Source organism: Polypterus senegalus, chromosome 6, assembly GCF_016835505.1.
Source record: "Polypterus senegalus isolate Bchr_013 chromosome 6, ASM1683550v1, whole genome shotgun sequence".
NCBI lineage: Eukaryota > Metazoa > Chordata > Cladistia > Polypteriformes > Polypteridae > Polypterus > Polypterus senegalus.
In genome coordinates this window covers 128,498,687-128,526,468 of record NC_053159.1, presented here as the reverse complement: position 1 = coordinate 128,526,468, position 27,782 = coordinate 128,498,687, and the positions used below count along the sequence as shown (strand labels likewise).

The window sequence follows — 27,782 nt, the reverse complement described above, 5'->3', positions numbered from 1 at the left end:
GGCAGGATTGGCACACCAGCCACTTTAAAATACCTCACACTGTTCCATTCAACTCAAACTAGTGTGGTGCTGAGGTGTCGCCTGTTGCATGACTTCACAGATCCTAATTGGGATGCTGAAATGGTTCATCGTGTCGTGGCTGCGGCAACACGCTGTATCAGTGCATGCTCCCAACCTCTTGCTCCCTAGAGAAGGCCATAGAAAATATAGTTCCATTATCGGAATATGTTCTGCATTTTAGAGGACAGCAGTCTGCCCAAAATGTCAGTGTTTCATGACGTGTGATTGTTTTGTGTTACACTTCCTACTGTGAAAGAAACTACACAGTTAAAGTTAGAATCTTGTGTGGAGGCCTAACAGTCTGCATTAGATTTATTGCCTGTTCTACTCACACAAATGTCATGCAGAGTGGCACTGGCCAGATGATATGATATGTTGTTACCTACTTGACAAAAAGGTATAATCTTTGTGAACTCAACATTTTAGATGGTTCTTATTGAAGGCAGCTTGGTGGCACAGTGGTTAGCATTACTTTCTCCCAGATCCAGGGACCCTGATTGAGTTCACAATGCCCGGGTGGACTTTGTATGTTTTTCTTGTGCTCATATGAGCTTCCTTCAGGTATCCCAGTTACTTTACCCTTCCCAAAATGTTGGGTGATTGGCATGTCTAAATTGTCCTGGTATGAGCAACCATGCATTTCTACATTAATGTGCCTTGTTATGGACTGGCCCTTAATCTTGGGCTGTCAGACAGAGGCCATCGATTCTTCACATAAAGTACTCAGAATGAAACAGACAGACAATTGTTTTATCTAACATTGCCAATATGTAACTCTCTGCAATCTGAAATGCGAAAATTGCATGTTTGGAGAACAAAAAGTTGCCGCTCAACATGCAAATCAGAAATTTTTGCCCTGTACTTTGGTTTCTCTGCACATTTTTAATTCAATTCTAAGTGATAACATTTAAAATAGCAAGCAATCTATTTATATAAAAGTCAACGTATATGTGTGCGTATGTATGTATGTTCCAGCATCACTTCCGAAAAGCTGGAGTATTTTCATGAAACTTGGTACGCATGTTTCTCATTGGTTGACTAAAAATACGGTAGGGTGAAATCAACCCTAACCCACCCCTTCCCTCGATCTTGCAGTCTTGTATGCATGTTATCATCCAGTTGACACTCGGAACAACCACCAGAGGGCGAACTGGAGGTGACTGCCAGCATTCTTTATGTTAGAGGAACACCGTATCCCTGCTGCTTTTGAAATTAAATAAAGTTGGCCAGTTCAGAGCGTCAACTGGATGGTAACATACATACAAGACTCCAAGACAAGCAGATTAGTGAGTCTTCATTGTTAATTTATTTTTATTTTAAAAAAAATCCTATTTTTTAAAGACCAAATTAAAATTTACAATAGTGCTGTAGTACCATATTAGTCACAAAATAAGAATACAAAAAGGAACCCAAATTGCTTAATGGTTAATTGGGTGAGAACAGTTTCAGATTTCCAGGGGAAGAGTAGAGGAGTAGAAGGTCTGAGCCCTCCCAAGATGTTTTTGTTAAGGAAGCGTGTCTACAAGAGATGCCACAACATCAGTAAATTGGGAGCGTTATGAGACACACAAAGTGTCCCAAGGTTTCTTGTGTGTAAACAAAAGATCAAGAGATGGTTTTCTTAGACAAAGTAGTAGCCAAGGACAAAATCAGGAATAAAGAGCAGATGTTTTGGGCAAAACGAGAGTGAGAAACCAAAAAACAAACCTAACTCTAGGGCCTACTTAGAAAATCAGCTAACTGTGCTATGAGAAACTAGACGTTCACCCACCGAGGGGTAATGCATACTAAAACTGGTGCTTATTTATAGGATTATAATCAAGGTGTCATAAATGAAACCACAAGATCATGTAACACATCTCAGTAGCATCGCTTAAACAAAGAAACACAAAAATGGTAAGAAAAATAAACTTTTTCAAAATTAGTTCAGGCGGCATCGTGGCACAGTGGGTAGTGCTGCTGCCTCGCAGTTAGGAGACCCGGGTTCGTTTCCTGGGTCCTCCCTGTGTGGAGTTTGCATGTTTTCCCTGTGTCTGTGTGGGTTTCCTCTGAGTGCCCTAGTTTCCTCCTGCAGTCCCTAGTGTGTGCCCTGCAGTGGGCTGGCACCCTGCCTGGGGATTTGTTCCTGTGTTAGCTGTGACCCTGTGTTAGGATATAGCGGGTTGGATAATGGATGGATGGAAAATGAGTCCATATGTAAATTAAACCTCAAAAATTGATCTGTAGGCCAAAAACATTGAACAAGCAATTGTTTTTATTATTACAGGGATTAGTATGCATGATTGTGGGGGATCTCTTGCCACAGCCTGGGAGTACAAAATGAGGTGCCAGTGCTTTATTCTACAGTTGGGTGCCCGCTGCATGTGTTGATCGTGCCTGACTGACCTACTGCTTTATGTCTTTCACAGGGACACTAGCACAGACTGCCGGAGACATGTCTCCAAAAATTAAGGTTGGTAACACTTATGTTGCAGACTCTGCTCAAATTTGATTTTATTTTGTGTTAAGCCATCTTGAAGCATTGAAGGTGTCAGTCAAACTTCTCTTTTCCAGTGATGGAACAAGTGTAGCATTCATATTTAGTCACATTCTAGATACCACCATGCTAGGCATGCCAGGCTTCTGTTGACAGATATTTTGTGTTTTGTTATTACAGACTGCTGAATGAATGAATTTGATTGGGTCGTGCAAGATCCATAATAAACTTGTCGTTGCGGCGCCTTCTATACAACAACATCTGCCTGCTGCTGTTTCCACACATAACCGGAGAGGTTCAGGTGTGTAGCACAGAAGCATACAAGGCTGTTTAAGTACATACGGAGAAGAGACTGGAACTCAGGAAGGTGTTTGCACAATCACGTCACAAATGCAAACTTGAGACGATACTGGAGACAACCTGGCCCCTGTGGCCACCATGAACCGCTCAAAGTCCATAACATGTTTAAGATGTATACATCTAAAGTCAAAACCTGTAAGAAAATATAGCAGTAGGTGTTAACAGAATCAACACACATCCCATATCAGTCCCTTAAGGGCTTCCAGGAAGATCTTGGCTTGAATCATTTTCTTCAGACTATGGAAAGGTCCCATTTTATGGATGATCTCCAGAAGGGTTTACCACATTTCTCAGTGTTGAATGTGAAAAACAAAAACATTTTCATCTCGGTTTATATTCATTCTTTCTTTCTGAAGAAATCTTGACTGTGGGGCACATCTGCCTATTCTGTGGTGTTCCCCGTTTAACCGTTCATACTATAGTGGAGAGTAATGTCATCAGTTCAGCCTTAAGGCCTGTACCCTACAAACCCTGATTGAACCTGGCAACATTCAATCTGGCTGTCGTGTATCCTCCTTACAGATCTCTTTATGGCACTCCTGTTGTTTGGCTAACTAGGATCCTTATCAGCCTCTCTTATCAATCTAAGGGTACAAAAAGGAGGAGGAGGAGGAAGGATGGTCTTATGGATGCCACCTGAAAACGGAGCATGTCGCCTAGACAACTTACTAGATATTCTTCCTGCCTATTGATTTTAGTTAAGCTTATGTTCCTGATTTTATCAAATTTTCCTAACTCATGAAGTTGGGTTTCTTTCCTGCAACATAATCAGAGACATTCTTTTACTTTTGACGACAAACAGGGGGGCATTCTCTAGCATTGTGTCCCTATTTGTTGTGAATTGGTCTCAGCTTTATTTTCACACATTTATCTTTGGCAAGAATAAAAGCCAATGACACACAGATTACAGTGTAAACGTGGTAGCTGGCATTGTATTTCAATGGCATTAAAGTTTACCTCCATCCTACACAAATCAATGTCTGATTCTGTGATTGGTTGTTATTCCTGCCCATCTCTCCCAGTCTGAAGTGAACACAATGCTGCAATCTGAGACCATGTTCTATAGAGACAGTTTTAAATTCATATCCATTCTGTTCACCTTGCTTTTGACTATCTGTATGATGAAGTCCAAGTCTCCCTTCACGCAGGGTAAGTGGAACAGATTTTTCAGTGTGATTTCTCCTGTTATTTGTGGATTATATTCTGCCAATCATGAGCCTGTGTCAAAATGCACTCTTAGATGAGAGACCATACAGTTGGAGCCTCAGTAACAACACACACTTGACTACCTGCGTGACGCCAGCTTTCTTAAGTAGATTTACTGTAGTGTAGGTACAAGCTGAGCCTCCTGGTGGCAGAAACCCTTTGATAGCCTGCCAAGAGTCCACTTAGCTGTTGAGCTGCATTTTCAAGCTCTGCATCCACACTTTCTTCATGCCGTGTATAGTACTTGTGATCCCTGTGGCCAGAATCCTCGGCTTGTCATGCTTCAGATTCTGTAGAATTATCGATATCTCTAAGGTTTCAAATCCCTAGAGTGCCTACATAGCCAAATCTTTCAGACAGTAGATTCACAAAGTGCACCCGTGTCCCCATAGGTCAGCCTTTCTATCCTCAAAATGTACAATGGATCACCGTCTTGTAACATTTCACAGCCTGCCGCTATACTAGTCTCTTGTGCTGTGTAGTTTCCAATTACTAGTTGTATTCAGATCTCAAGAGTTTCTTGTTGGAACTGAATTGACCATTCAGGGAGAGAGGGTTTCCCTACTGGTGACAGACACGTGACAAAGACCCCAGCTGGGGCACAATTTTATAACGGCGATGTATGTCAACAGCCAAAAACATGTTGGGGAACAAATGCAGATTTAACCAGTCAAGAATATAAGAAAGACAAATTAAAATGTACAACATTTGTTAAACACAGCTTAAGTAGATGCACTAATAACAACACTGAGGGAAGACAATATGTAAATTCCTTGCACATTTTAGAAGAATAACCATTAATGCTGTCAAGTAGCACCTGCGACTTGCCCAAGATGCCAAGGCCCAAACAAGCAGACTTGGCAACTTTCACTGAGCACATTCGGGGAGTTACAGAGGCAGCCTGCAGCAAAGAGGCACAGTGGGATGTGTCTCAAAAGAAAAAGGAAAACCTGGGCAGTGTGCAAAAGTGCTGCTGCCCCCCAATCCACACAATGTACTGTATATATCAATTAATTTATTGTTATTTTTGGCAAAATGCCACATTCTGTTGTTGTCTTGTATAAACATATAAGAAGAGATAATTAAATTAAAAAGAGAGAATCATGTATATGTATATTTGGTATTATCCAATGTGTCCATGCAGAATTTGCTATAAATAATAAAATGTTGTATTTTGTGTCAACATGTGCTCTTTCATTATTTTTAAATGTAACAATTGTTGCATTATTTATACTCCAAAGCCATAATGCCTTGGACATTCACATCTCATAGGCAGTGCTTGTGTAAAAGTCCTTTACTGAGGAGTCCTTTACCTTTTTTTCACAGGGAACATTTTAGCCTTCCTGTTTTTGAAAAAAGGTTTTATATAAAAGAAGGCAGCACCTCCATTGGAAGAATTGCTTTTTATTGAAAACGCCACTCTTTGATATGAAGCTTAAAACAGTCACAAGACGGCATTGTTGGTGAATTCATCAAAATGAGTGCACAAGTCCACCTTTAAGTCATTAATTCTGGCAGGATTATTCCTTTTCATAAATAATAAAAAGGTCTCCCTTTTCATAACAAAATATGCATAACTTGGAAGCTAGTCACAATCTTTTTAAAAGAAAATTTATTTTTTTCAGATCTCACAGTGCAAAATGTAATTCAAACATTTTTTCTCAAAATCAATTCTGTTCAAATTGTGTAGAAGTCTAAAAAGTCGTACTTAACAACCACACCCCACCACAATTATAATTCTCAAGATCTGTAAATGCTAAATGCAGAAACAGTAAAAAAATAAAAAATTAAAAGTTAAATTAACAAAATTGTGTCTCTCCTGATACATCCTGCATCTTTAAACAAAGCTATTTAGCTTCAGTGCTGCGGGAACAGCACCGCGAGGCCTTTTGTTTTCTTTATGCTTCAGTACAGCATGCGGCAGGTTTGTTGTAAATTTTGTCACGTCCCATTTTTAACCTTAGTGTTTCTAATTCATCGTAGCTTCCAGCTTTTCAGAGAGATACTGGAGGCATAATCAATGCCTCTGCCAACCTGAGTTAACATTAAAAATTTCCATAATTAGGATGTGCATCCTTTCAAAGGAAAAAAGGGCGTCCACTTCTCTTGAAAACCACGATCCCCAGTCAAAGTGCCCAGCTGAAATCTGCATCCTACTGCAACAAGACAAAAATCGAGTGAGATCTGAGTGCCTATGCATGAACATAAAAGTCATGTGAGCTTTAAGTGATCCTGTAAATGCTCTCAAACGTCTACCACAAGTTAACAGCACACCATGTATGCTCACTAAAAGAATTCCCATATACTGTATTTTATGTTCAAGGAGATTCTCTCAGGGCTCTACGATCTTCCTTCTTTCTTCTGGTATTGTTAGTTCTCAAAGGTCCTTATTATGATCAATTTTTTTATTACCAGAATACCTCACAAACCACCATTAAACAGCTTTACAAGACAATTCACGTACATAGAAATGAGTGAAAAAGGTCGACAGATGACTACATTATGCAGAACTGAATTTTATAAGCCTAATGAGGAGCAGGAAGCTCTGTCACAGATTAAAGCAGAGAATGTCAAAATGGAACATAGGGGGTCCTACGCTCGTCATAGACTACAATTATATTCAGATCTCTGCTATTCTGTTACAGAGGATAACAAGCCATGATTTAGTTCTTATGGATGCCATGTCACAGTTGAAAACATGAATGAAATTTAAGACTGGGCTTTAAAATGAATTCTGTCACATTTAGAGACCCCATAGTAAGATCAAATGGATAAATCAGATTCAACACTGGCAAAATGACAACCAAAAACAAGCCCTTTTCTCTTACCTTCCTTTAACCATCAGTAAGGTTTTCTCTGCAAAAAAAAAATAGAAGAGGAGAGCTTTGACCCAACATTTGAACAGACAGGCATCACTAACAACATCTGCATACAAAGAACCTGTGAGTAATATTAAGTGATGCTATGATGTGAATCCCCCTCTTATACCGACTGTCATAAAGGGGGTTGTGTGACTTTTACTTTGAATTCAGTATAAACTAAATTCACCCAGACAGCATTTTAGTTGTTCCACTGTGGTCTCAGTGACCTGAATGAAAAATCAGAGGGAAAGAATAAAGTGACACTTTAGCTGTGCATAAATCTCCACCAGGCTAATTACTGTCTCCTGATGAGCTCTTCAATTTGAAAATCAAATCAACTAAATCCCCGTGTCTGCCACTGCTGGGATTTGTTCCAGAGGCTCAGATGGTGTGAGCAAGTCTGGGAATCTGGAAGGATGGAAAACAAACAATTATGAAGAACACAATGGTGTGTGTGTTATGTAGTCAGTGATACTGTGGGGACTGTATTTTCAATATTGCTTACACAGCTTAAATTATGAAGACTGCATACCTGCCTCACAGCATTTAGGTCATCAGTTCAATTCTGGGCTGAAATTCCCTCTTGTGGTGATCACACATCCTCTCAATGCTGAGATATCCAGACACTTGGTAAGTATAATAAAAGGTCACTAACTGTGCAGTACTCTTTATTCAAGGGGAAGGCCTGACCAGTAAAATGCTTTAAAGAAAATGGATGGACTGATAAACTGCAGTAAAACAACTAATTGACTATTGCCCTGTAAATAACAATTAAAAGAAGTGGCACACCCCTCATGAATTAATTAAGGGAGCAGAAATAAGACTTTGTGAGAATTATTTACATATACTATACATATATACTCTAGGAAAAAATGTAAAATGTTATACCCCTGCTGAAAAGAAATGAAAAAGACTAAATAGTCAAAATGTTACCATCCTATTTTTCAGAAAGGGAATACCAATTATCTTTCTTAAAGATGCTTGTATAAAATGTAAAGAGCACTTCCTGGTGTCGGCACATCTATTCGTCTGTCTGCATGGAACAATTTTGCTTAAATTTGGTATACTTATTGTTCAAGGAAATTTTGCCAAGAAAGTTCTATTTTGGTAGAATATCTTAGAGCATCCTGTACACATTTTTGTCATTAGAAAAACTCCCATTTAATAGCACTATCAAATGTTTAAAATCATCTCTTAAAACAAAGATACATTCTGAGTGCTACAACAGAATCATGCCCTGTCCAGGGTCTTTTCCTGCCTCACACCCTAGCTGGGTTAGGCTCTAGCACCCCCTGTGACCCTGATCTGCTTTAAGTGAGTTAGAGAATGAGATGAATTTCTGAATGACCTCAATTGATGATTCATATACAGTCACATGAAAAAGCAAGTACTCCCCTTGGAAATTGTTGACTTTTTCGGCATATTTGAATAGGCAAATATTGTGGTAGACTACCTGGACCAAGTGCAATTTGCCTATCGGACAAAGATTGGAGTGGGGAATGCGATTATCTATCTGTTCCACAAGGCTTAGTCTCATCAACACAAAGGTGGCAGCATTGTGAGGATTGTGTTTTTTGATTTCTCCAGTGCATTCAATACCACCCACCCATCCCCATTAAGGGGAGCCTATGGAGTCCTGGATAATGGACTATCTGACAGGCAGACCACAATTTGTGAGAATCAAGGATCCTTGATACGGATGTAAACATCACTGGAGCACCACAAGGCACAGTCCTGTCTCTATTTCTCTTCACTTCACACCTCAGACTATAAATATAATACCAGGTCATGTAACTTGCAGAAATTCTCAGATGATTCTAAACTGTACTGTATGGGGTATATTGATAAGGGGGATGAGACAGAGTATAGGAATCAGATGAAGAACGCTGTTTCTTGGTGCAAACAGAATTGTCTGCATTTTAACATCAGCAAAACCAAAGAACTGGTGATCAACTTTCACTGCACCATACAGCTTCTCTATGTCCAGTCACTATTCCGAGAGTGGATGTAGAGGTGTTCCTCTCCTACAAGTACTTGTTGGTTCTCATTAATGACAGGTTGGACTGGTCTTGGAACACAGAGGAACAATAGAAGTAGGAGCAAAGCAGGCTCTTTTTCCTTAGGAGACCGTGTTCCTTTAATGTAGGAAGTGACATCCTTCACATCTTCTATAACTCTGTGATGGCCAGTGTGATATTCTATAGTGATATGTGCTGGGTTGGTAACCTCACTTCAATAGAGGCCCACCGAATCAACAAGCTAATTAAAAGGGCAGGCTAAGTTATAGGACACACTCTGGACCCCCTTGATGTAGTAGCAAAGGAGGAAATTAAAACAAAACTGAGTGGCATTATGAATAATCCTGCATGTCCACTCTCTGATACACTAACACTGAGGACTTTCAGCCAACAAATTATTTAGCAGATGTGTGTTGAGAAACACCATGGGGGTCCCTTATACCAACAGCAATATGTTTGCTTAATGCCTCACTGTGACTGTGACAGCCAAGTCAGAACTTTTCTTTCACATTTTAAATTTCTTGCTTATATTCATTCTGATGTGTGTTCAAACCAAAGTGTGTGTATATTTATTTACTTATTTATCTATGTATTTATGCATTTATTTATTTAAAGAGCTTCTGTAAAAAGCCAAATTTCCTCCGGGGACAAATAAATTTCTATCTATCTACATTAGATCTTCATTCAAACAGTGCCTACAGATAAAGGTGATATACTTGAACAAATGACACATACAATTGATATGGTGTATTCAATTCTAATAATCTAAATTAATAAAAATTAGGATGTGGAAAAAGTAAATACACTCCTACATTTATCATATCCATAAAATTAGAATAAAGGGTTCCAGTTTAGGACCAATGATTAGAGAACCTCCTTAGGGAGTACGTAGGTGGAACCTGTCTTAATACAAATGAAGATATCTAGAGTCTGTGTTCTGTTTGCTACTGATGTGTGTGGTGTCAACATGCCAAGATCAAAAGAACTCTCTAAGGTTTCTGGAAATAAGGTAGTAGATGCATATGAGTCAGGCAAAAGATTTAGAAAGATTGCCATATTTTTTTTAAATAATCGTTTATATAATAGTCATCTAGAGTACATAAGGAAAATCATCTACAAGTGTTGAAGATTTCAAATGACTGCTAATTGTCCAGGACAGGGCAGCACAGCAAATTCAGCCCGAGAGCTGACCATTTCATATCAAAAGAAGTCTCCAAGAACCCGAAAATTTTATTGCAGGATTGGCAGGTAACTCTTGCAAATGTTGGTCTCAAAGTGCATCTACAATGAGAAAGTGAGTGCACAAATACGAGGTGTGCCAGGAAAATGACTTCACTGCCTAAAAACTTTTAAAGCAAGACTACAGTTTGCCATAGAACATATTGGCAAAGACAAAGCCTTCTGGAACAATGTGCTCTGGACAGGTGAATCAAAGATATGAGTTTGGTTACAGTAACAGTAGACATATTTGACTCTAACCAAACACAGCATTTCAAGAGAAGAACCTTACAGCAACTGTGAAGCATAGTGTTGGAAATGTTATGAGTATGGTTTGGGATTGCTTTGTTGCCTCAGGGCTTGGACAGTTTGTAGTTGTCAAGTCAGCTATGAATTCCATATCATATCAAAGTGTGCTTAAGGTGATGGTTGAGGCCACCTTTCCAAAAGTTTTATTTGAACTTGAAATTTTCAGAACAATAATGGCACAAAGCACACTAGCAAATGCATCAAGTAAAGGCTCAAAAAGAACAAATGGAGGGTTCAGGAATGTCCTAGTCAAAGCTCTGATTCTACTCCACTGAAATGGTGTGAGGGTGATTTAAAATAGGTAGTGCAGGCAAGAAAGCCCACAGACATGTTTTGAAACACATTTTGTGTGAAAGAGTGGTCAAAAACTACACCGAGCCAATGTCAGAGACTGCTGGGTAGTTATGTAAAACACCTACAAGAAGTCAGTCCCACTAAAGGGCACAATACCAGCTTCTAGGGTCTATTTACTTTTTCCCCAGTAGTCCATTATATCTGTAGACATTTTTGTTGGAAAATTATTGAAAAGACTAATTCTCCTTGTCTCTTTATTCAGGTGTTTCACCTTTATCTAAAGGCACTGTTTGCTTAGAGATCTAAAGTTTGCCTGTTCAAATATGTTGAAAAAGTCAGCATGGTATGAGCTTGCCTTTTCATATGACTGTTTTGTTTCAGATTTACCTAAAGGAAGGTGAATTTAGCTTGTACATTTTCCTCTTTAATATGCCTGATAGACTGTGAGCAAATCAGGTCCTATATACAAGTGATTTAAATGCCAGCATTCTAATTCTAAAATTCTATTAAAAATACTTTATTAATTATGTGTATGCTACTAATACACTTAATTACACTCTAAGAGTTATTTTTGGATATGACTGATTGTTAAAAAGCATTTAATAACCAAATGTGTGATACCTCTGTCTTTGAAGCAAATAGACAAAAGTTAACAATGCTTCAACTTTCAAAACAGTTAACTAAATCTTCAGATGCACCTGAATGTTAGACTATGCATCAATTTTCTAAATTGTTTCTCTTTGCAGATGCATATTGTTGATGCAGCCCTTTAAAACTCAATACATGCTCTATTCTTAGAATGACCATTCAGCACCCGTGAGCTAATGTCAGGTAATTAACCTCCACAAATGAAATGAACTTTTCTAGGCTTTGGAGTAGCATTTCGCTTCTCATAGCAATGCTGTTTATTGTTATATTGAAAGAAATAACTGTCAGTACAGCACCATACAGCACTGCTGCCATACTCACCTTCCGTGCTTCTTTGGCTGCAATAGGAAAAAGAAAACAGATTCTCAAATGAGCTGTTTGACAGTAATGATTACCTTAAATGCAGTAACACCACTCAGAGTAAGCTTAATTCAAAACTGTATACACATACTGTAGAGATAAAATATATATATATATATATATATATATATATATATATATATATATATATATATATATATATATATATATATATAAACTGCTCAAAAAAATTAAAGGAACACTTTGAAAACACATCAGATCTCAATGGGAAAAAGAAATCCTCCTGGATATCTATACTGGTATAGACTGGGTAATGTGTTAGGAACGAAAGGATGCCACATCGTTTGATGGAAATGAAGATGATCAACCTACAGAGCCCTGAATTCAAAGACGCCCCAAAAATCAGAGTGAAAAAATTATGTGGCAGGCTAATCCATTTTGCCAAAATTTAATTGCAGCAACTCAAAATTGTACGCAGCACTTTGTATGGCCCCTGTGTTCTTGTATACATGCCTGACAACATCGGTGTATGCTTCTAATGAGATGACAGATGGTGTTGTGGGGATCTCCTCCCAGATCTGGACCAGGGCATCACTGAGCTCCTGGACAGTCTGAGGTGCAACCTGGTGGCATTGGATGGACCAAAGCATAATGTCCCAGAGGTGTTCTATTGGATTTAGGTCAGTAAAGTGTGGTGGCCAGTCAATGGTATCAATTCCTTCATCCTCCAGGAACTGCCTGCATACTCTCACCACATGAGGCCAGGAATTGTCATGCACCAGGAGCCACTGTACCAGCATAGGGTCTGACAATGGGTCTAAGGATTTCATCCTGATACCTAATGGCAGCCAAGGTGCCTTTGTCAAGCCTGTAGCGGTCTGTGTGACCCTCCATGGATATGCCTCCCCAGACAATCATTAACCCACCACCAAACTGCTCATGCTGAATGATGTTACAGGCAGCATAATGTTCTCCATGGCTTCTCCAGACCCTTTCACTTCTGTCACATGCTCAGGGTGAACCTGCTCTCATCTGTAAAAAGCACAGGGCACCAGTGGTGCATCTGCCAATTCTGGTATTCTATGGCGAATGCCAATCGAGCTGCATGCTGCTGGGCAGTGAGCTCAGGGCCCATTAGAGGACATGGGGCCCTTGGGTCACCCTCATGAAGTCTTTCTGGTTGTTTGGTCAGAGACATTCACACCAGTGGCCTGCTGGAGGTCATTTTGTAGGGCTCTGGTAGTGCTCATCCTGTTCCTCCTTGCCCAAAGGAGCAGATACTGGTCCTGCTGATGGGTTATGGACCTTCTATGGCCCTCTCCAGCTCTCCTAGAGTAACTGCTTGTCTCCCAAAATCTCCTCCATGCCCTTGAGACTGTGCAGGTAAACACAGCAAACCTTCTGGCAATGACACGTATTGATGTGCCATCCTGGAGAAGTTGGACTACCTGTGCAACCTCTGTAGGGTCCAGGTATCACCTCATGCTACCAGTAGTGACACTGACTGTAGCCAAATGCAAAACTAGTGAAGAAACAGTCAGAAAAGATGAGGAGGGAAAAATGTCAGTGGCCTCCACCTGTTAAACCATTCCTGTTTTGGGGTCATCTCATTGTTGCCCCTCTAGTGCATCTGTTGTTAATTTCCTTAACACCACAGCAGCTGAAACTGATTAACAACCCCTCTGCTACTTAACTGACCAGATTAATATCCCATAAGTTTCATTGACTTTATGCTATACTCTGATTAAAAAGTGTTCCTTTAATTCTTTTGAGCAGTATATATATATATATATATATATATATATATATATATATATATATATATATATATATATATATATATATTGTCATACACGTGCGCATAGGAGGAAGCTGAATGGCTTAGAGATGACTGATAATACATCTGCCCGGGGGGCGGGGTGCGCTGACGCGCTTTCTAAGTTTCCTGCAGGCCTTTCCCAGGAAATCCCACCAGGAGCCACCACCTCGACTCGGGACACATCACTTCCGGTCCCGGGCCCTAGGACTACATCACTTCCGGTCCCGAGGATGACATCACTTCCCCCAAACGTCCTATAAAGCCTCACACCTTTTCCCTGGAAGGCAGTTCTGTTTTGGACTCTGTCGTGTAAACTTGACTAAGTCATGAATCGTTTGCTTTTGCAGCCAGGATACCAAATTAAACGGGTGGCTGCCCCAAGCCTTGCCTTGTCTCTTGTTGCTTCTTCTCACAATCTACAGCATATATATGTATACACACATTCACATATACAGTATTTAAACAAGTGTGATAAATCCTCATCATGTACGGAAAGTTGTATTAAATGAAAGTGCTAGCCAAATATACAATAATGAACTGAAAAATTTAGTTCGGAAAATTGATAGATGGACATGAGGCCCCAAATACATTCCCACTATTATTTGAATGGGGATACTCTGACATAGTCATTTGGCAGTGCAGTGTATCTTGTGGCATAACAGGTGGTAAAATGGAAGCCAAATTCTTCACTCTCCCCTATAAACCTACTGGGGATTTTATTGCCAGAGACACTCTGTATGCCATCACCTTGCTAGCCACACCATACATTACAGCAAGAACGATCCATTTGTAAATTACCTTTGTTTATGACGTTTAGTAGATAAATCAGCAGAGGCACCAGGATGATTAAAACAATCACCACATAAACCATAACATAGGAAGGCAAGGCTGCAAAAACAAAAGGACACAATGAGTGCTTAAGACATCTGACTTACGCAACCAAAATGAAATTGAAGTCACAGCCCATCCCTGCTGTTTTTATGATTCAGTTTAATCTCTATACAGGCAAATCCAAAAATGTGCAGGAGGTAAGAGGATGGACCTCTCCCCTGTTGGCATTTGCACATAATAATAATAATAATACATTTTATTTATATAGCGCCTTTCCCATGCTCAAGGCACTCCACAGAGTTTAAGATAGAATGGCATGATATACAGTATATAGCACTGTACAAACCAAATAAATAAATAAAGAAGATTAAGACAGTAAATTCAGAGAAAAGCCTAACAGACAACATAATTGATGGTCTAGCACACACACATACAGGTTACATGAGCATCTTGACAGAGAGGTAAACTGAGAGAAGGGGAATGAAGTCAAGTAGAGCTAAAAGCCTTCCTGAACAGATGAGTTTTGAGTTGTTTTTTAAAAGAATTCATGGAGTCAGCTGACCTGATTAATTTCGGTAGGTCATTCCAGAGTCTGGGCGCTATACAGCTGAAGGCCCTGTCACCCATGGAGTGTAGATTAGTGTGGGGTACAACAAGATTGCCAGAATCAGAGGACCTTAGTGGGCGGGCAGGCACATAGTGATGGAGAAGGTCACTGATGTAGTTTGGTGCGAGGTTATTTAAGGCTTTGTAGGTTATTAATAGGATTTTATATTCGATTCTGTGAGACACAGGGAGCCAGTGAAGACAGAGCAGGATGTGTGTGATGTGTTCGCTGCTGCTGGTTCAAGTAAGGACTCTTGCAGCCGAGTTTTGAATAAGCTAGAGCTGTGATATAAGATTAGAAGGGGCACCTGCCAACAGCGAGATGCGATAAAAGCATGGACAAGTTTCTCAGCATTAGAAAAGGAGAGGAAAGAACGAACACGGGATATGTTACGGAGGTGAAAGTAAGAAGGTTTCTTAATGTGATTTATGTGGGCGGAATAAGAGAGGGAGGAATCAAAAATGACACCAAGATTCTTTGCAGTAGAGGCAGGGCTGATGAGATCACCGCCAAGATGGACTGGGAAGGAGCTCATTTTATTAAGTTGCATTTAGTCCCAATTTGCAGGAGTTCAGTTTTGTTGCAATTTAATTTTAAAGAGTTCTGCTCCATCCAGGTTTTAATTTCACTAAGGCAGGTTGTGAGCTGAGAAAGCTCTGATGAAGTTCCACTTTTAACATTGAAGTAGAGTTGAGTATCATCTGCATAAAGATGCTAACCCAGTCCATAGCTACGAATAATATGGCCAAGGGGAAGCATATAGATACGGAAGAGAAGAGGGCCAAGGACAGAGCCCTGAGGAGCTCCTTGTGTGACTGGTGCTGAGCTGGATCTGCTGTTGCCAAGACTAACAAACTCTTGCCTATCAGTCAGATAGGACTTGAACCACTGGAGGGCAGTGCCAGAGATACCCAGCATGTTCTCCATTCTGGACAGTAGAATGTCATGTCTGACAGTGTCAAATGCTGCACTGAGGTCTAACAGAATTAATATGCTAGTTTGTCCAGAGTCTGCTGCCATAAGCAAATCATTGGTTACCCGTAGCAGAGCAGTTTCACAGCTGTGCCGCGCCTGAAACCAGACTGAAAGGGTTCCATCAAGTTATTAGTGGTTAAGTAATTGGTGAGCTGGGAGGCTACAACACGCTCAAGAGCTTTTGACAGGAAAGGTAAGTAGGAAATAGGCTGCAAATTGTTAAGATTGTCAGCATCAAGACCAGACTTTTTTAACATTGGGGTTACAGAAGCGATTTTAAAAGTGAGCGACACAGAGCCAGTGTCAAGGGATGTTTATTATTGTTGTAACAGTTGGGATTATGGCATGAAGGCAGGATTTAAGAGTGCTAGGGATGGGATCCAGTACACAAGTAGTCGGCCTCACATTTCAAAGCAGGTTATTAACAAACGCAGATGTGACTGGTGAGAACGTAGAGAAGGAGCTGGATGGAGTGGGAAAACAGGGAGAAATATAAACAGATGATGTATTTATGTTAGTTAAATTATTTAGATCTTTCATTTTGTTATGGAAAAAGTGGAGGAATTCCTCACAAACTTCAGTAGAACAGGTGGTGTACAATGCTAAAAAATGACAATGTATGGTGTATTATGTTTGACCAGCACCTCTTCTGCAGGTAATCGGGTAGATACTGATGAGGCTCGGTCATTCTTAAAATCCACTGCCTTCAAAGGAAGTGCACCACTGCAGCTTGCATTCACCAAAGTTAAGTAAATTAACTTTGAGTTGCTCAAGATACTAGTCTGATTACAAGAAGGGCTAAAGCTAGAAAACGGTAGTGACCTGCCAAATAATACAGAGAAAACGGTCAACAGGATCTGTAATGAAATCTGAAACCTCCCACAGGGGCAAATGAATCCAGGCTTTTTGACCTCATCTACTGGCATAGAAAAAGCATTTTGTAATTAGTAAGGGCACATACATGTTCATCTGTCGCAGTTCCTCATTACTTTAAGTCACTTTCAACATTACAAAAACAAGAAACAATAACTCACCTCATTCCTCTAAAACTGCTGCTTACCTTTCACATGTACGGTGATCTTCTTTCGTATGGGGACCCTCAAGGATATGTGTGACACTCGACAAGTGTACACTACCCCATCATCAATTAGGGAAGCATGCAGCAGAAAGAAGGCTGAGATGCCAAAGGTGCCATTGTTGTAATGGCGGTGGCTTGTGAACAGGACATTCTTTACCACAAAAGGAAGCAAGTGCTTGCCAGGGACTTCTCTTAACCATTCCACCTCAACATCTAGAGGATAGTATCCATTGATCTCGCACACTAGCTTCTCTGTGTCACCTTCCTGCAAGACAAGCTCTTGGGACGAATGGATGGTCACCATGGGGCTCTCTGTAATCCAAGTGCATGAAAAGGGCAGTTAAGTATTAGGTCTGCACTCTTTCTCAAAGCAAAGCATCCTGATACTTTAACTAACTGAAATTTGTCCACAGAAGGAAGCAAAGACAGGAATGAACATACATTACATTCTCATCACATTTCATTTCATTTTGTATGCCACTCAGTCCACTCTAGTAACATTCTCTATTTGAACATAAGAAAATCACATGTCATCCCAGCCCTGCTAAAAGATATAATAGGCCCTTTTCATAAAATAAAATGGATCGCATTTATTCCACCTCTCTACTTTAAAGTACAAAAACTTCTTTTACCGAAGTAAGAAGTCATGTTGAAATTCACTTATTAAAGCTGCACAAAAGCTGTATATGTTTCTTGGTGGAATTCCTTCATAAATATCAAGTCAAATTGGTTAACTTGCTACTATGCTAGCAGTTACACCAAAGCAGTTTTGTATATTAAACCTGAACTTATTTGAGTTTTGACAGAAGTCAGTATCTTGTAATAAGGGATAAACATGATAAAATTTATGCTATTATGGTTAATAAAAGTCAGGCTGTATGTAATTGTAGTCACTGTAAAGTACAAAGGAGTTATTAAGTTACTACCACTGTTTAGATGTGGATATCAACTTAAAGTTCATATCGTTAGTCAGAAAAACATAGATTTACTCACAATGAAGTTACGTTAAATTTGTAAACTAACCAGGAGCAGGTGCAGTCACATAGTCATATTACATTGAGAAGGTGTCCAGTTTTCCGTTAGTGCAGACTCTTGCACATCAGCTCCAAGATGAGCTTTTGCTCTTTCAAAAGCTGATTCCTGTGTCTATAGGACACCAAAGTTATTCCACTTAATAAGGCTAGACATAGCATCAATTGTAAGGCAGCGCATAAACTCAGTGTACTGACTACTAGCATACATGCAGGCGCCACATATGACCAAATTTGGCCCTATGTCCCTTTTCATGTTTGAAGAAATTTTCTTCTGTGTAATCTGTGGTAAGGAATTTTTTTTTTCATAATTGTTACACAGGAGGAGACTATAGAACCTCCTCCCGAACAGTGTTCACCCAACATTGACTCCTCCTAGAAGAAGAAAATAGAAAAAAAATACAAAATTGTGGAAAGAGCCTATCACACCATTGTTTCCTGGTTCACCCTTCAATGGGCCTTATCTATGAGAGGTGACAACACAGCATCAAGGTGGTCAGGTTGATCAAGACACCTTATCACAAGTGGGGCTTTACTTCAAGAACATCTCAGACTGTTCCTTTGTACACCCTGTCACTGAAAGCGAGCCCTGCCATCCTACAAAGGAATCTCAGTAAAATCCAGAGTGGGAGTAACACGTTACTAATATAGCATGTTATGTGATAATATTACTATTTTGTGCCAAGAGCAATATAACATTCACCTTTTGAACAATAAGTAATAAATATTACTCTATTAACAAGTTACTTAAAGTCCACATGTTTTCCGATGTATTACCAACATTAGGCTCTACTCTTGTACTGTTCTATTATATGTTATCATTAGTCACAGAACAAAAAAATACAGATGCTGCTGTTCCTCTCTGCTACACAACCTTTGCTTTGAATATTGCAGTGGACTCGCAGCTCGTATCTACTGCAGTCTCAGATGTGTTCAGATTATCTTTATGATGCTAATAATAAAATTGAATGTGAAATAAAACTGACTTTTTTGGTTATCCAGTTTATATTCAGCACAGCATTTAGACTGCTCACAATAAAAGTTTTTTGTGAATTAATGTCTATTGGATTGAGTCTAAAATACATTGCAAAAAAGATGCAACTACTTGCAGGCACATTTGTGGCCACCACGTCTATGGTATGTTTGTTCCTGAAATGGATGAGGTAGATACTTCATAATCCTGGACTATTTGAAGTCTGCAACAAATGTGGAATGCCTCTATCGAGGCTTCTTATGATAAAATATATTAGCCTCTTCAAGCATTTCTGTCGAAAGACTGTTCATTTACGGAAGTCTTTCGCTCAGCTCACACCAAAGAGAAATAGTTTTTCAGATATTCATTTTGAAAAACTTCTCCTTATGGTGTATAATAGAGGCTTGTTTCAAAGAATAAATATGGACATATAGGTCCCTGATATTTTGGAAGACTTGAGCATAATATTTTTGCTTCATTTTTACATTTGTTGACTCGTTAAAATTCTATTTGATTGGAAAAAGTAGGAAACTTGTCACATAACTAAAAAGTTCACAATTACATAATAAACAGCTTCAACATTAGCTGCTTTTGATATACAAAAATCAGGACACTTTTGTTTGCCAGTTCAGAAGTGTTCATTGAATTTAAGACCAATAACTAAAATATATGTTTTTTATCTATTTATTGCCTTGTAATTATATTGAAATGTAGATATAATTGCTACTTTGTGGTTGTTCAGTTCCAGATGTATGTACTGTGTTATTTTAAAGGATTTGCTTGCTGAATATTTTTTATAGTTTCATACTTATTAGACAAGTAACACAAGTAATATAATCTATACTAATAAAAGGCAAAGCCCTGACTGACTGACTCACTCACTCACTCTCCAACTTTCCGTGTAGGTAGGAGGCTGAAATTTGGCAGGCTTATTCCTTACAGCTTACTTACAAAAGTTAGGCAGGTTTCATTTAGAAATTCTACGCGTAACGGTCATAACTGGAACCTACTTTCGACCATATATACGGCCATAGCCTGCAGCTCGGTCGCCGTGTGAGGCGAAGTTGTGTCCCGCTTCATCACGCCTCCCATGTAATTGAGTGCCTGCCCATATAGGGTGCTTATGCAAACGAAGATGAGATGGTTTAGTGTTTGGCACAAACTCAGCGAAAGTGCGAGAGAAACTTTTAAGTGCCGGGTCTTATCTAACATTAAATAAAGCCGTGGACATCGCAAGATCACACAAGAGAGCGGCTCACGTGAACTGACTGTGAACGTAGTACGCAGAGAACAAGGAAGAGCTCCAAAGAGCGCTGAACAAAAAACGCATTACACAATTGAGAAGGCAGCAAAAGAATATGAAGCGAGTGACGCATACAAGCATATTCATAAGTGCAGCTACTGCGGAAACAAAGCACAGTGTAAACCGTAAGTTTAAATTAAGTTTATAGACACGCTGCCATTTGTCATGCCTACGACGAATACGATATTCGCAAGAGCTAACATTAAATAATTGCTGGTGAAGGACTGTGCTTATGCAAACGAATAGAAAGCAAATGTTACATTATTTTTAAAATGTTTCCTTTTCTTTTTCATAACTTCTTTAACACACTTCTTCTCCGCTGTGAAGCACGGGTATTTTGCTAGTATGTAATATAATACACTAATTAATAAAAAGCAATATTTTTAATATAACACTTGTTATAACCTTTTTTGAAAGCACTATGTAATATTTAATATATAACTATTTAAACTTTCCAAACACTGCCAAAATTGTATTATGCGAGTTTGTACCCAAAGTTTCTGACCATACATTATATTGGGGACGCTGACTGGCCAGTGAATCCTGATGACCACTAGTTTCTTCCTTGCTGCTATTGCCCAGATCCCATTTTTCCTAGCGTATTTCTAAGTGTAGAATCATGAACGCAGACCTTAACCAAAATGACAGACAAAAAATGCTTTTTCGGGCAAAGTAAAAATCCTGCCCTATGGAGACTTAAACTCCAGCACTGGGAGAGAGGCTGACAATATTAACACTGATAGAAATAAACGCCTCTTTGGATAAATGCCTGCATATGACAGTGCTAAAACAACATGGAGAAACACTCTTGATAGCACAGAAAATGCTGCTGAAATTCCACAGAAGTAAAGGGACTACATAAATCTAATGGTAGCGACTCATAGATGACATACACCTGCTGCTCTGTCATGGAGTGCAACATTGCTGAGTACATTTTCACTAAACTCAACGCGCACCATATGAATGCCTTTCTTTTCTGGCCAGAGTCAGGGCTGTCAGATGTCTGCCCACAGTTCTGTACCTGCACACAGACACTCGGACAGACAGACAACTCAACAGAGATCATTGGACTGAAGCCCCCTTACAAACAGAAAGCAGGCAGTACAGTACCCTCAACATCACAAAGGCCGAAAAGCTACTGACCCAGTTTCTATATGCACCCTTCCCCAGTGCACTGCTTGCACAAGATGACAGGAGATTTAAGAAAGAATGGAATCAGAATATAACATGGTGATATTAAAATTTATGCAGGTTTTGTAACTGGGAAGACTATAATTAAAAACCTTGGAAGACCAAGTAAGTGTGTCGCTAGCTTTTAAAACATCTCACTAGTGATGTCATGATGTGCGACCTCCCAGATTGGCAAGTAGGTGTGACGTCCTTGCAACCAGTCTCCAACATGGCAATGTGCATAAAGAAAACAAGATGGTGCCATGGGAGAATATGAACCATAGTTAACAATTTTAAACACACAAGAAAACAAAAAATGAATATAACCACTAGATTACTCAGACATAGGAACCATAAAAAATATTTTCTAGAGGTCAAGGACAGTTTGAAAGAATTTAAATCATACTTCAGACCATGACACCTAGTTATTGGAAAGGGGTCAACCTTGCCCAGAAAGACTTAAACTACATTTCCAAATAACTGGTACAAATATTACTTCTCTAAAAAAAAAAAAAAACATGTCAGAAAGAGAGAATGCCGCCATCTTGACAGGCCACTCAAAACACTCTTAAGCCATCGCAGCACCTGACTGCTGACAAATTAACTTCTATAGGAAAAATTTGTCAGATTTGTGTTGGCAGAGGTGATTAAAACACAGCTGAATTTTTAGCCAAATTCCAAACAAATGACTCTGTTATTTCTTTTATATGGGAAATCTCCACTATTTTATGTTTTTGGCCTTAATGAACACTGGAATTTTATGTGCCTGGTTGCTATGATACTACATGGCTGCTGGTCACGTGAAACATGTGGCTTAGACAAAAAACATTTGACTGGAATATTTTTTTTATTATTCTGTTTTTGTTATTAACATTTAATTTAGTGATCTACTGACCTATAGTATTTCAGCTTTGGAAACATCTGACATCCTCTCTGTAAAGTCCCTAAAAATCTCTTCAAACTCAATTTAAAAAAATCTTTATGGACTTTTAAGAAACTTCCCGGTGGTCATGAAAAGATCTGAATTAACTGAATTTATGTTTCTTTACTAAACTGCTGAATCGCCTAACTGTCGCTTCTCTCATTTCTTCTAGTGTCCTATTTGCTGTAATACTACACTACTCTGGGAGACATGGTTCGTTTTTAATGTTTAAAAACAACTTTGCTTAAAAATGCAAACTTTTGAAGAAATTAATTTATGCCACGATGGTGAAAATAACCTGAGCTTCAAAAATATTAAACTGTCCTTTAACATACTTTACATTAAACGATTCTAATAATCTGCGGTGGGCTGGCACCCTGCCCGGGGTTTCTTTCCTGCCTTGCGCCCTGTGTTGGCTGGGATTGGCTCCAGCAGACACCCCGTGACCCTGTGTTAGGATATAGCGGGTTGGATAATGGATGGATGAATAATTCAAAAGTAAAACTATTATGTCTGCAGTTACATTATAAGAAGTAGGCGAACATATGCCGTAGTGGCCGTTGTAATAATGAGAATGGGTACAGGATGTTAGTAAACATTTTTAGATTTACTGAGCAGACAAGTGTTAATGTTAGGTTATTTTATGTCATGTTATGTTTATATAAGTTAAGAGTATGTAGTACACCTTTAAATGCATCACTTAGTTATATCTGTAAAATGTTTTCATTACAATATGCTTCTTGAAACACCGCATGTGTTCATAGTGACTGTAAAGGTTTTATTAAGTTTTACTCAAAATCTCATAAACTTGCAAATTCATCATTTGAGAACTTGCAGTACATCCTAATGGGGTGTTGTTCTCTTGCTGTGTGCAATACATGTGGTGAAATTCAACAACAGATGCAATAGATACTGATGGTGTTCTTCTAATAACGTCATGGGAATTGCTGCTCAGTACGTCCAGTTTGGCTTACCTTTGAGTATTTCCTGAAGTGCATAAAGTGCTCTGACCTTGTCAATGTGAAGACTTCTATACAGACACACACTGAAATTGAAGATAAGTGTTATTTATCACATCTCTGCACACTACCTTAATCTTACCTATGACTTCCAGCTGAAGGTCATGGCTTCCATACAGGGGTGGTACATACACAGAACAAACGTAGGCGCCCTCATTCCCAATGGTGATGCTTGATAAGTGCAATGAGGCCACACCTTTAGGAATCTTCTTCACAGACACTGAGGCACCCTTTGCAAGGGTCTCTGCCGTGCCAGTTCTTGTTGAATATGAAAAAAGTTTCTTCCGCTCTCCTTTATGCTGGAAACGCCACTCCACCATCACATCAGCTGGTGAATGGTCCACTTCAAACCCACAGTCTAGAGTTGCATCTCTCGTGAGGCTTTGCTGGATTGTAGGAGTGCGGGTGTACACAATGAAAACCGCTAGATGGGTATAAGCAGAGAAGTTCTGTTCAGACTGTCTTATCTGTTATAGTGTCTTACAAACACAGAAAAAGCACATTCTGTGCAGCAAAAAAATTATCAATTAATTATTCCAAACAGTTCTTTTGAAACAGGGTCATAGCTTGGATGGAACAACATTAAGCGTAAAACAGGAAGCGGCCTGAATGAGGCAACAGTCAATCATAATGTGCCCCCACCTCCAATTACTCCCAAAATAAGTGAATTTGGAGATGTCAATCATCTGGATTTGCATGTCTCTTTGTAGCAGAAGAAAACCAGGGTACCAAGAAAGACTTCAGAGAAAGTACAAACTCTACAAAAACAGTGCCCAGGCCAGAAATTGAATGGGACATTCTGGAGCGCTGACTCAATAGCAATGACCATTGTGCCACCCATTTAATGGATAGATAGATAGATAGATAGATAGATAGATAGATAGATAGATAGATAGATAGATAGATAGATAGATAGATAGATAGATAAAACAGCAATGCCAAATTAGTAGCATTCATTTAAAAAAAGGCTGGTAGACTAAATTAATCACTAATTAGAATTAATAGTGTGAGGGAAAAATGTAATAACTATCTCTAATAGTATTGGTTTTACTTAATTTGCATCTAAGTGAAGAATTACAAAATGGAATTCTTGTAGGCTTTAGTAGCAAACACGTATCAGAATATCAGACATATGTGCAAATTATGAATTGTAGTCACCTGCCAGGACCAAAGTCTCTTGATCTCTGATAGGCTTCACACTGTTGTAATCCTGGACCTTTGCTGTATCTTCCTCACCCTGGCCCAGTGGGCTTGGCAGCTGTTTCAGGAAGGATGTAACAATGAATTTCTCGTCTTTGTGCTTGATGGTACAAGAAAACCAGGACTCCACATTGTCATTTCTGGTGGCTGGCCCAGGCCAGTGAACTTGGATTCCTGCAGTAGAGTACCTCTTTATTTCACAGAGAAGGTTGTCGATGTCATCGTCAGCATGTTGTGAGATATCCACTGCTGCATCTATAAGAGACAAAGCATAGGAATTAGTAATGCATCTATTTATTTGCTGACCACCTCTCATTTTGCATAACAGAACCACAAAGCTTCTTTCAAAGATCACAAAGAACAGGTTTTGAAACATTTACTCAATGGATTGCAAGGTCTGAAATAAACAAAGGAGTGGAGGCAAAGAGATTTAAGAATATTTGAATAGTCAAAATTGATTTGGAAATCCTCAAGGCTCTATAGGTCAAAGGGGCTAACCTTAAAGATAAAAGCCAACTAGGCTACACAGAAAGACTGAATTGCAAAAAACTCTTTTTGATTTGTTTTCCACTAAATATATGGTAAATATAAGGGAGATTTATATTTTTGAACAATGTGCTATTCATTTACTGTAACAAAAAAAGAAACTTCAATATAATAATTGCAATACAGAGAAATAGAAACCTTAAGAAATGTTATTTTTCACAAAATTCAATGACCTCTAGCAAGCAAGCAGTGTTTAAGCGGTAAACAACAGTAGCTGTCAAAAGTAAGGATTTAGAAAACAATGCTGAATGTACAATACTTAATTCTGTGCTTCTTCAAAACTCTCTGTGGTTGCTCATTAGTTCTGACAGTGGTTTCTCGTAGCACAAAATAAAAATACTGAGCTGGCAGGTTAGGCTTCAGACAAAAAGACTGCGTTATTGAAAATCTGGCAGGGAACTATGAAAGGTGAATAAGGATGGCTTCTTTGTTTCATATTGTCTTTATCATATATTCATTATATTGTAAAATCAAGGGTCTTGTGAGCTTCAGTTCTCAGTTGCTGGTGTAAGGAGTACAAAGTCACTTCATTAGGAGATCTACAACACTTTACTTCAACACTTCAGTCTCCATTGCCCTGACATAACTCAACCAGTCCAAAAAGGTGCTCCATCCCTCTTTTTTCCTGGGCTTGCTACCCCAATCAGGCACAGTTGTAAATGTAAATAGAAAAAGGATGTATCAACATAAAAGCCAGTAGAATAAGTAAGCAATAACACAAGGTAATTAATATAAACACAGTGCTTTATAACTACTGTATATCCAAAATAATAACTCAAATGGCACACTACAATACCAAATCTAAGAAAATGTTCTGAAAGATTTAGTGTTTTTATGTACAGCACTCACAGTTCTCCAGTACTTCCAGGACAGGCCAACCCCATCCCCAACCACCCACACCGTGATCTGAAATTGAATTGAACAAGTTTGACTGCATCCAGTGCTGCCAGGATAGGCTGTACCCTCTCAAGAGCACATTCATAAAAGGGATCAACTGATGAAAAATGAAACATATAAAATACAAATGACTAAAATAAAACAGATCTCTACAATCATTTTATCAAAATGGCCTAAGCTGTTACACGTTTATATTCTTAACCAGTCACTTTCTCACCATTTCCTGGTTGCCATTATTAATCAGCACAGATTGCTCAACAGAACACAAAGAACAAGGTGTCTTGACTCAAAAAATACACAGATAATTCATGCAGAATTACAAGTAGCTACAGAATTTCCCTTCATACCAGTCTGTCACAAGGTTAATTCATTCCTATAAGGACAATTTATTGTTCCCAATTAATCTAAAAGCAAGTATTTTGAACTTTGGGGAGATGTCAGAGTTTCAGTCAAAAATCCAAAAGGAAAATGTGCAAACCCTAGACATCAAAAAAGCAGTTAAGAACTAAGCAGGGAACCACACATTGTAAGGCAGCACAGGTTGTGCCACCACACTAGTTAGTTTTTCAGTCATATCTTCTGAAATATTTGAGATGATTAACACATGCTGAAGAATCCCAGCCAGTGATTTTGTCTTTAATGGAATGGGAAACAGGCACAACATGACTAATTTATAAACTGTCAATCACCTTAGAGTCACTCAGGGCATATTGCTACACTTGCATCTGTATGAAATGTTACATTAGCTAATTCATTGCAAACAACAGTGTTTTGGGGGCATCACCTGCAAAGTATTTGTTATTGTAAGTGAAAAACTTGCACAGATTTCTAATTATTACTTACAAGAAGTGTATCACAAAAACTGAAGTCGGTTAATAGTAAGAAACATTAAAAATGTAACCTTTTTTAACGTAAAATTCTAAAGGAAATGTTTACTTTCATGGACTAATCAATATGAAACACATTCCCACTCTCCAGAAACATGGCTAGTGAACAGGACTACCTTACCTTGAAGAAGTCTCTTTCTTAACTTAAACAGATACCTTACCTCGAACTGTACCGGTATGTCTTTCTTACGAGCAAAACCTCAGAGAGGCTGAATATACACACGACTAATTATTCCAAAATACCAATACACAGGTAAGACTCTTTTAATTTAGTACAGCTTGTCCATTTTTTTCATTCTGTCATTCTGAACAAGGGCAAACTAATAAGCAAGAGTGGTACTTGAAGTTGGGGGGCCCTCACAGCAGTGGGAGGAGCTACAGCTTTCTTTTGGCTATCACCAGCCCAGCATAGGGCCACTGATAGTTTCAAAAAGATAGTTCCAAGAATTAAGAGTTTCATACTGGCATTTCATGCATCCTCTGTGTGCTACATTGGACAGATAGGACTAGACTAGTGGCTGACTCATTCGTGAGGAATCATGCCCAAGATGCAAAACCTCACAGGCTGTCAGGCCAAGACAAAAAAAAGAGAAAGAGAAATACAGAGAGAAAGAATGGGTCTGAAAGTGTCCTAGGTGGAAGTCTGCAATAATTCTCCAGTATGAAACAAGGCTACAAAATCCAGCTAATTTGACTAATCCCCCAAGACAAAGATTATGGCAAGACTGTCAGCAATGAACTAGCAAAAACAAA

At 39.0% G+C, this 27,782-nt stretch overlaps 2 protein-coding genes across 15 annotated transcripts in view; one reads left to right on the top strand and one right to left on the bottom strand.

The window, feature by feature from the left end:
* The window catches only part of LOC120531595 (rap1 GTPase-activating protein 2-like), a 443,280-nt gene extending 438,553 nt beyond the window's left edge, over nucleotides 1–4,727 (top strand). For all 13 annotated transcript variants that reach the window (XM_039757149.1, XM_039757145.1, XM_039757144.1 and 10 more), the window contains 2 exons: nucleotides 2,469–2,512; nucleotides 2,717–4,727. In XM_039757149.1, coding sequence (XP_039613083.1) covers nucleotides 2,469–2,477 — 9 coding nt within the window. In that variant the 3' untranslated portion in view covers nucleotides 2,478–2,512; nucleotides 2,717–4,727. The remainder of the gene's footprint in view (nucleotides 1–2,468; nucleotides 2,513–2,716) is intronic.
* A 970-nt stretch (nucleotides 4,728–5,697) lies between these two features.
* dhrs13b.2 (dehydrogenase/reductase (SDR family) member 13b.2) overlaps nucleotides 5,698–27,782 on the bottom strand; it is a 34,059-nt gene continuing 11,974 nt past the window's right edge. Inside the window, exons 3-9 of one of the 2 annotated variants that reach the window (XM_039757160.1) lie at nucleotides 24,658–24,954; nucleotides 23,582–23,923; nucleotides 17,064–17,393; nucleotides 14,389–14,478; nucleotides 11,772–11,788; nucleotides 6,931–6,958; nucleotides 5,698–6,255 (exon numbers count right to left, since the gene is read on the bottom strand). In XM_039757160.1, the coding sequence (XP_039613094.1) occupies nucleotides 6,944–6,958; nucleotides 11,772–11,788; nucleotides 14,389–14,478; nucleotides 17,064–17,393; nucleotides 23,582–23,923; nucleotides 24,658–24,954 (1,091 nt within the window). In that variant the 3' untranslated portion in view covers nucleotides 5,698–6,255; nucleotides 6,931–6,943. Of the gene's footprint in view, nucleotides 6,259–6,930; nucleotides 6,959–11,771; nucleotides 11,789–14,388; nucleotides 14,479–17,063; nucleotides 17,394–23,581; nucleotides 23,924–24,657; nucleotides 24,955–27,782 lie in introns of both variants that reach the window. The other variant, XM_039757159.1, reaches the window with a different exon arrangement.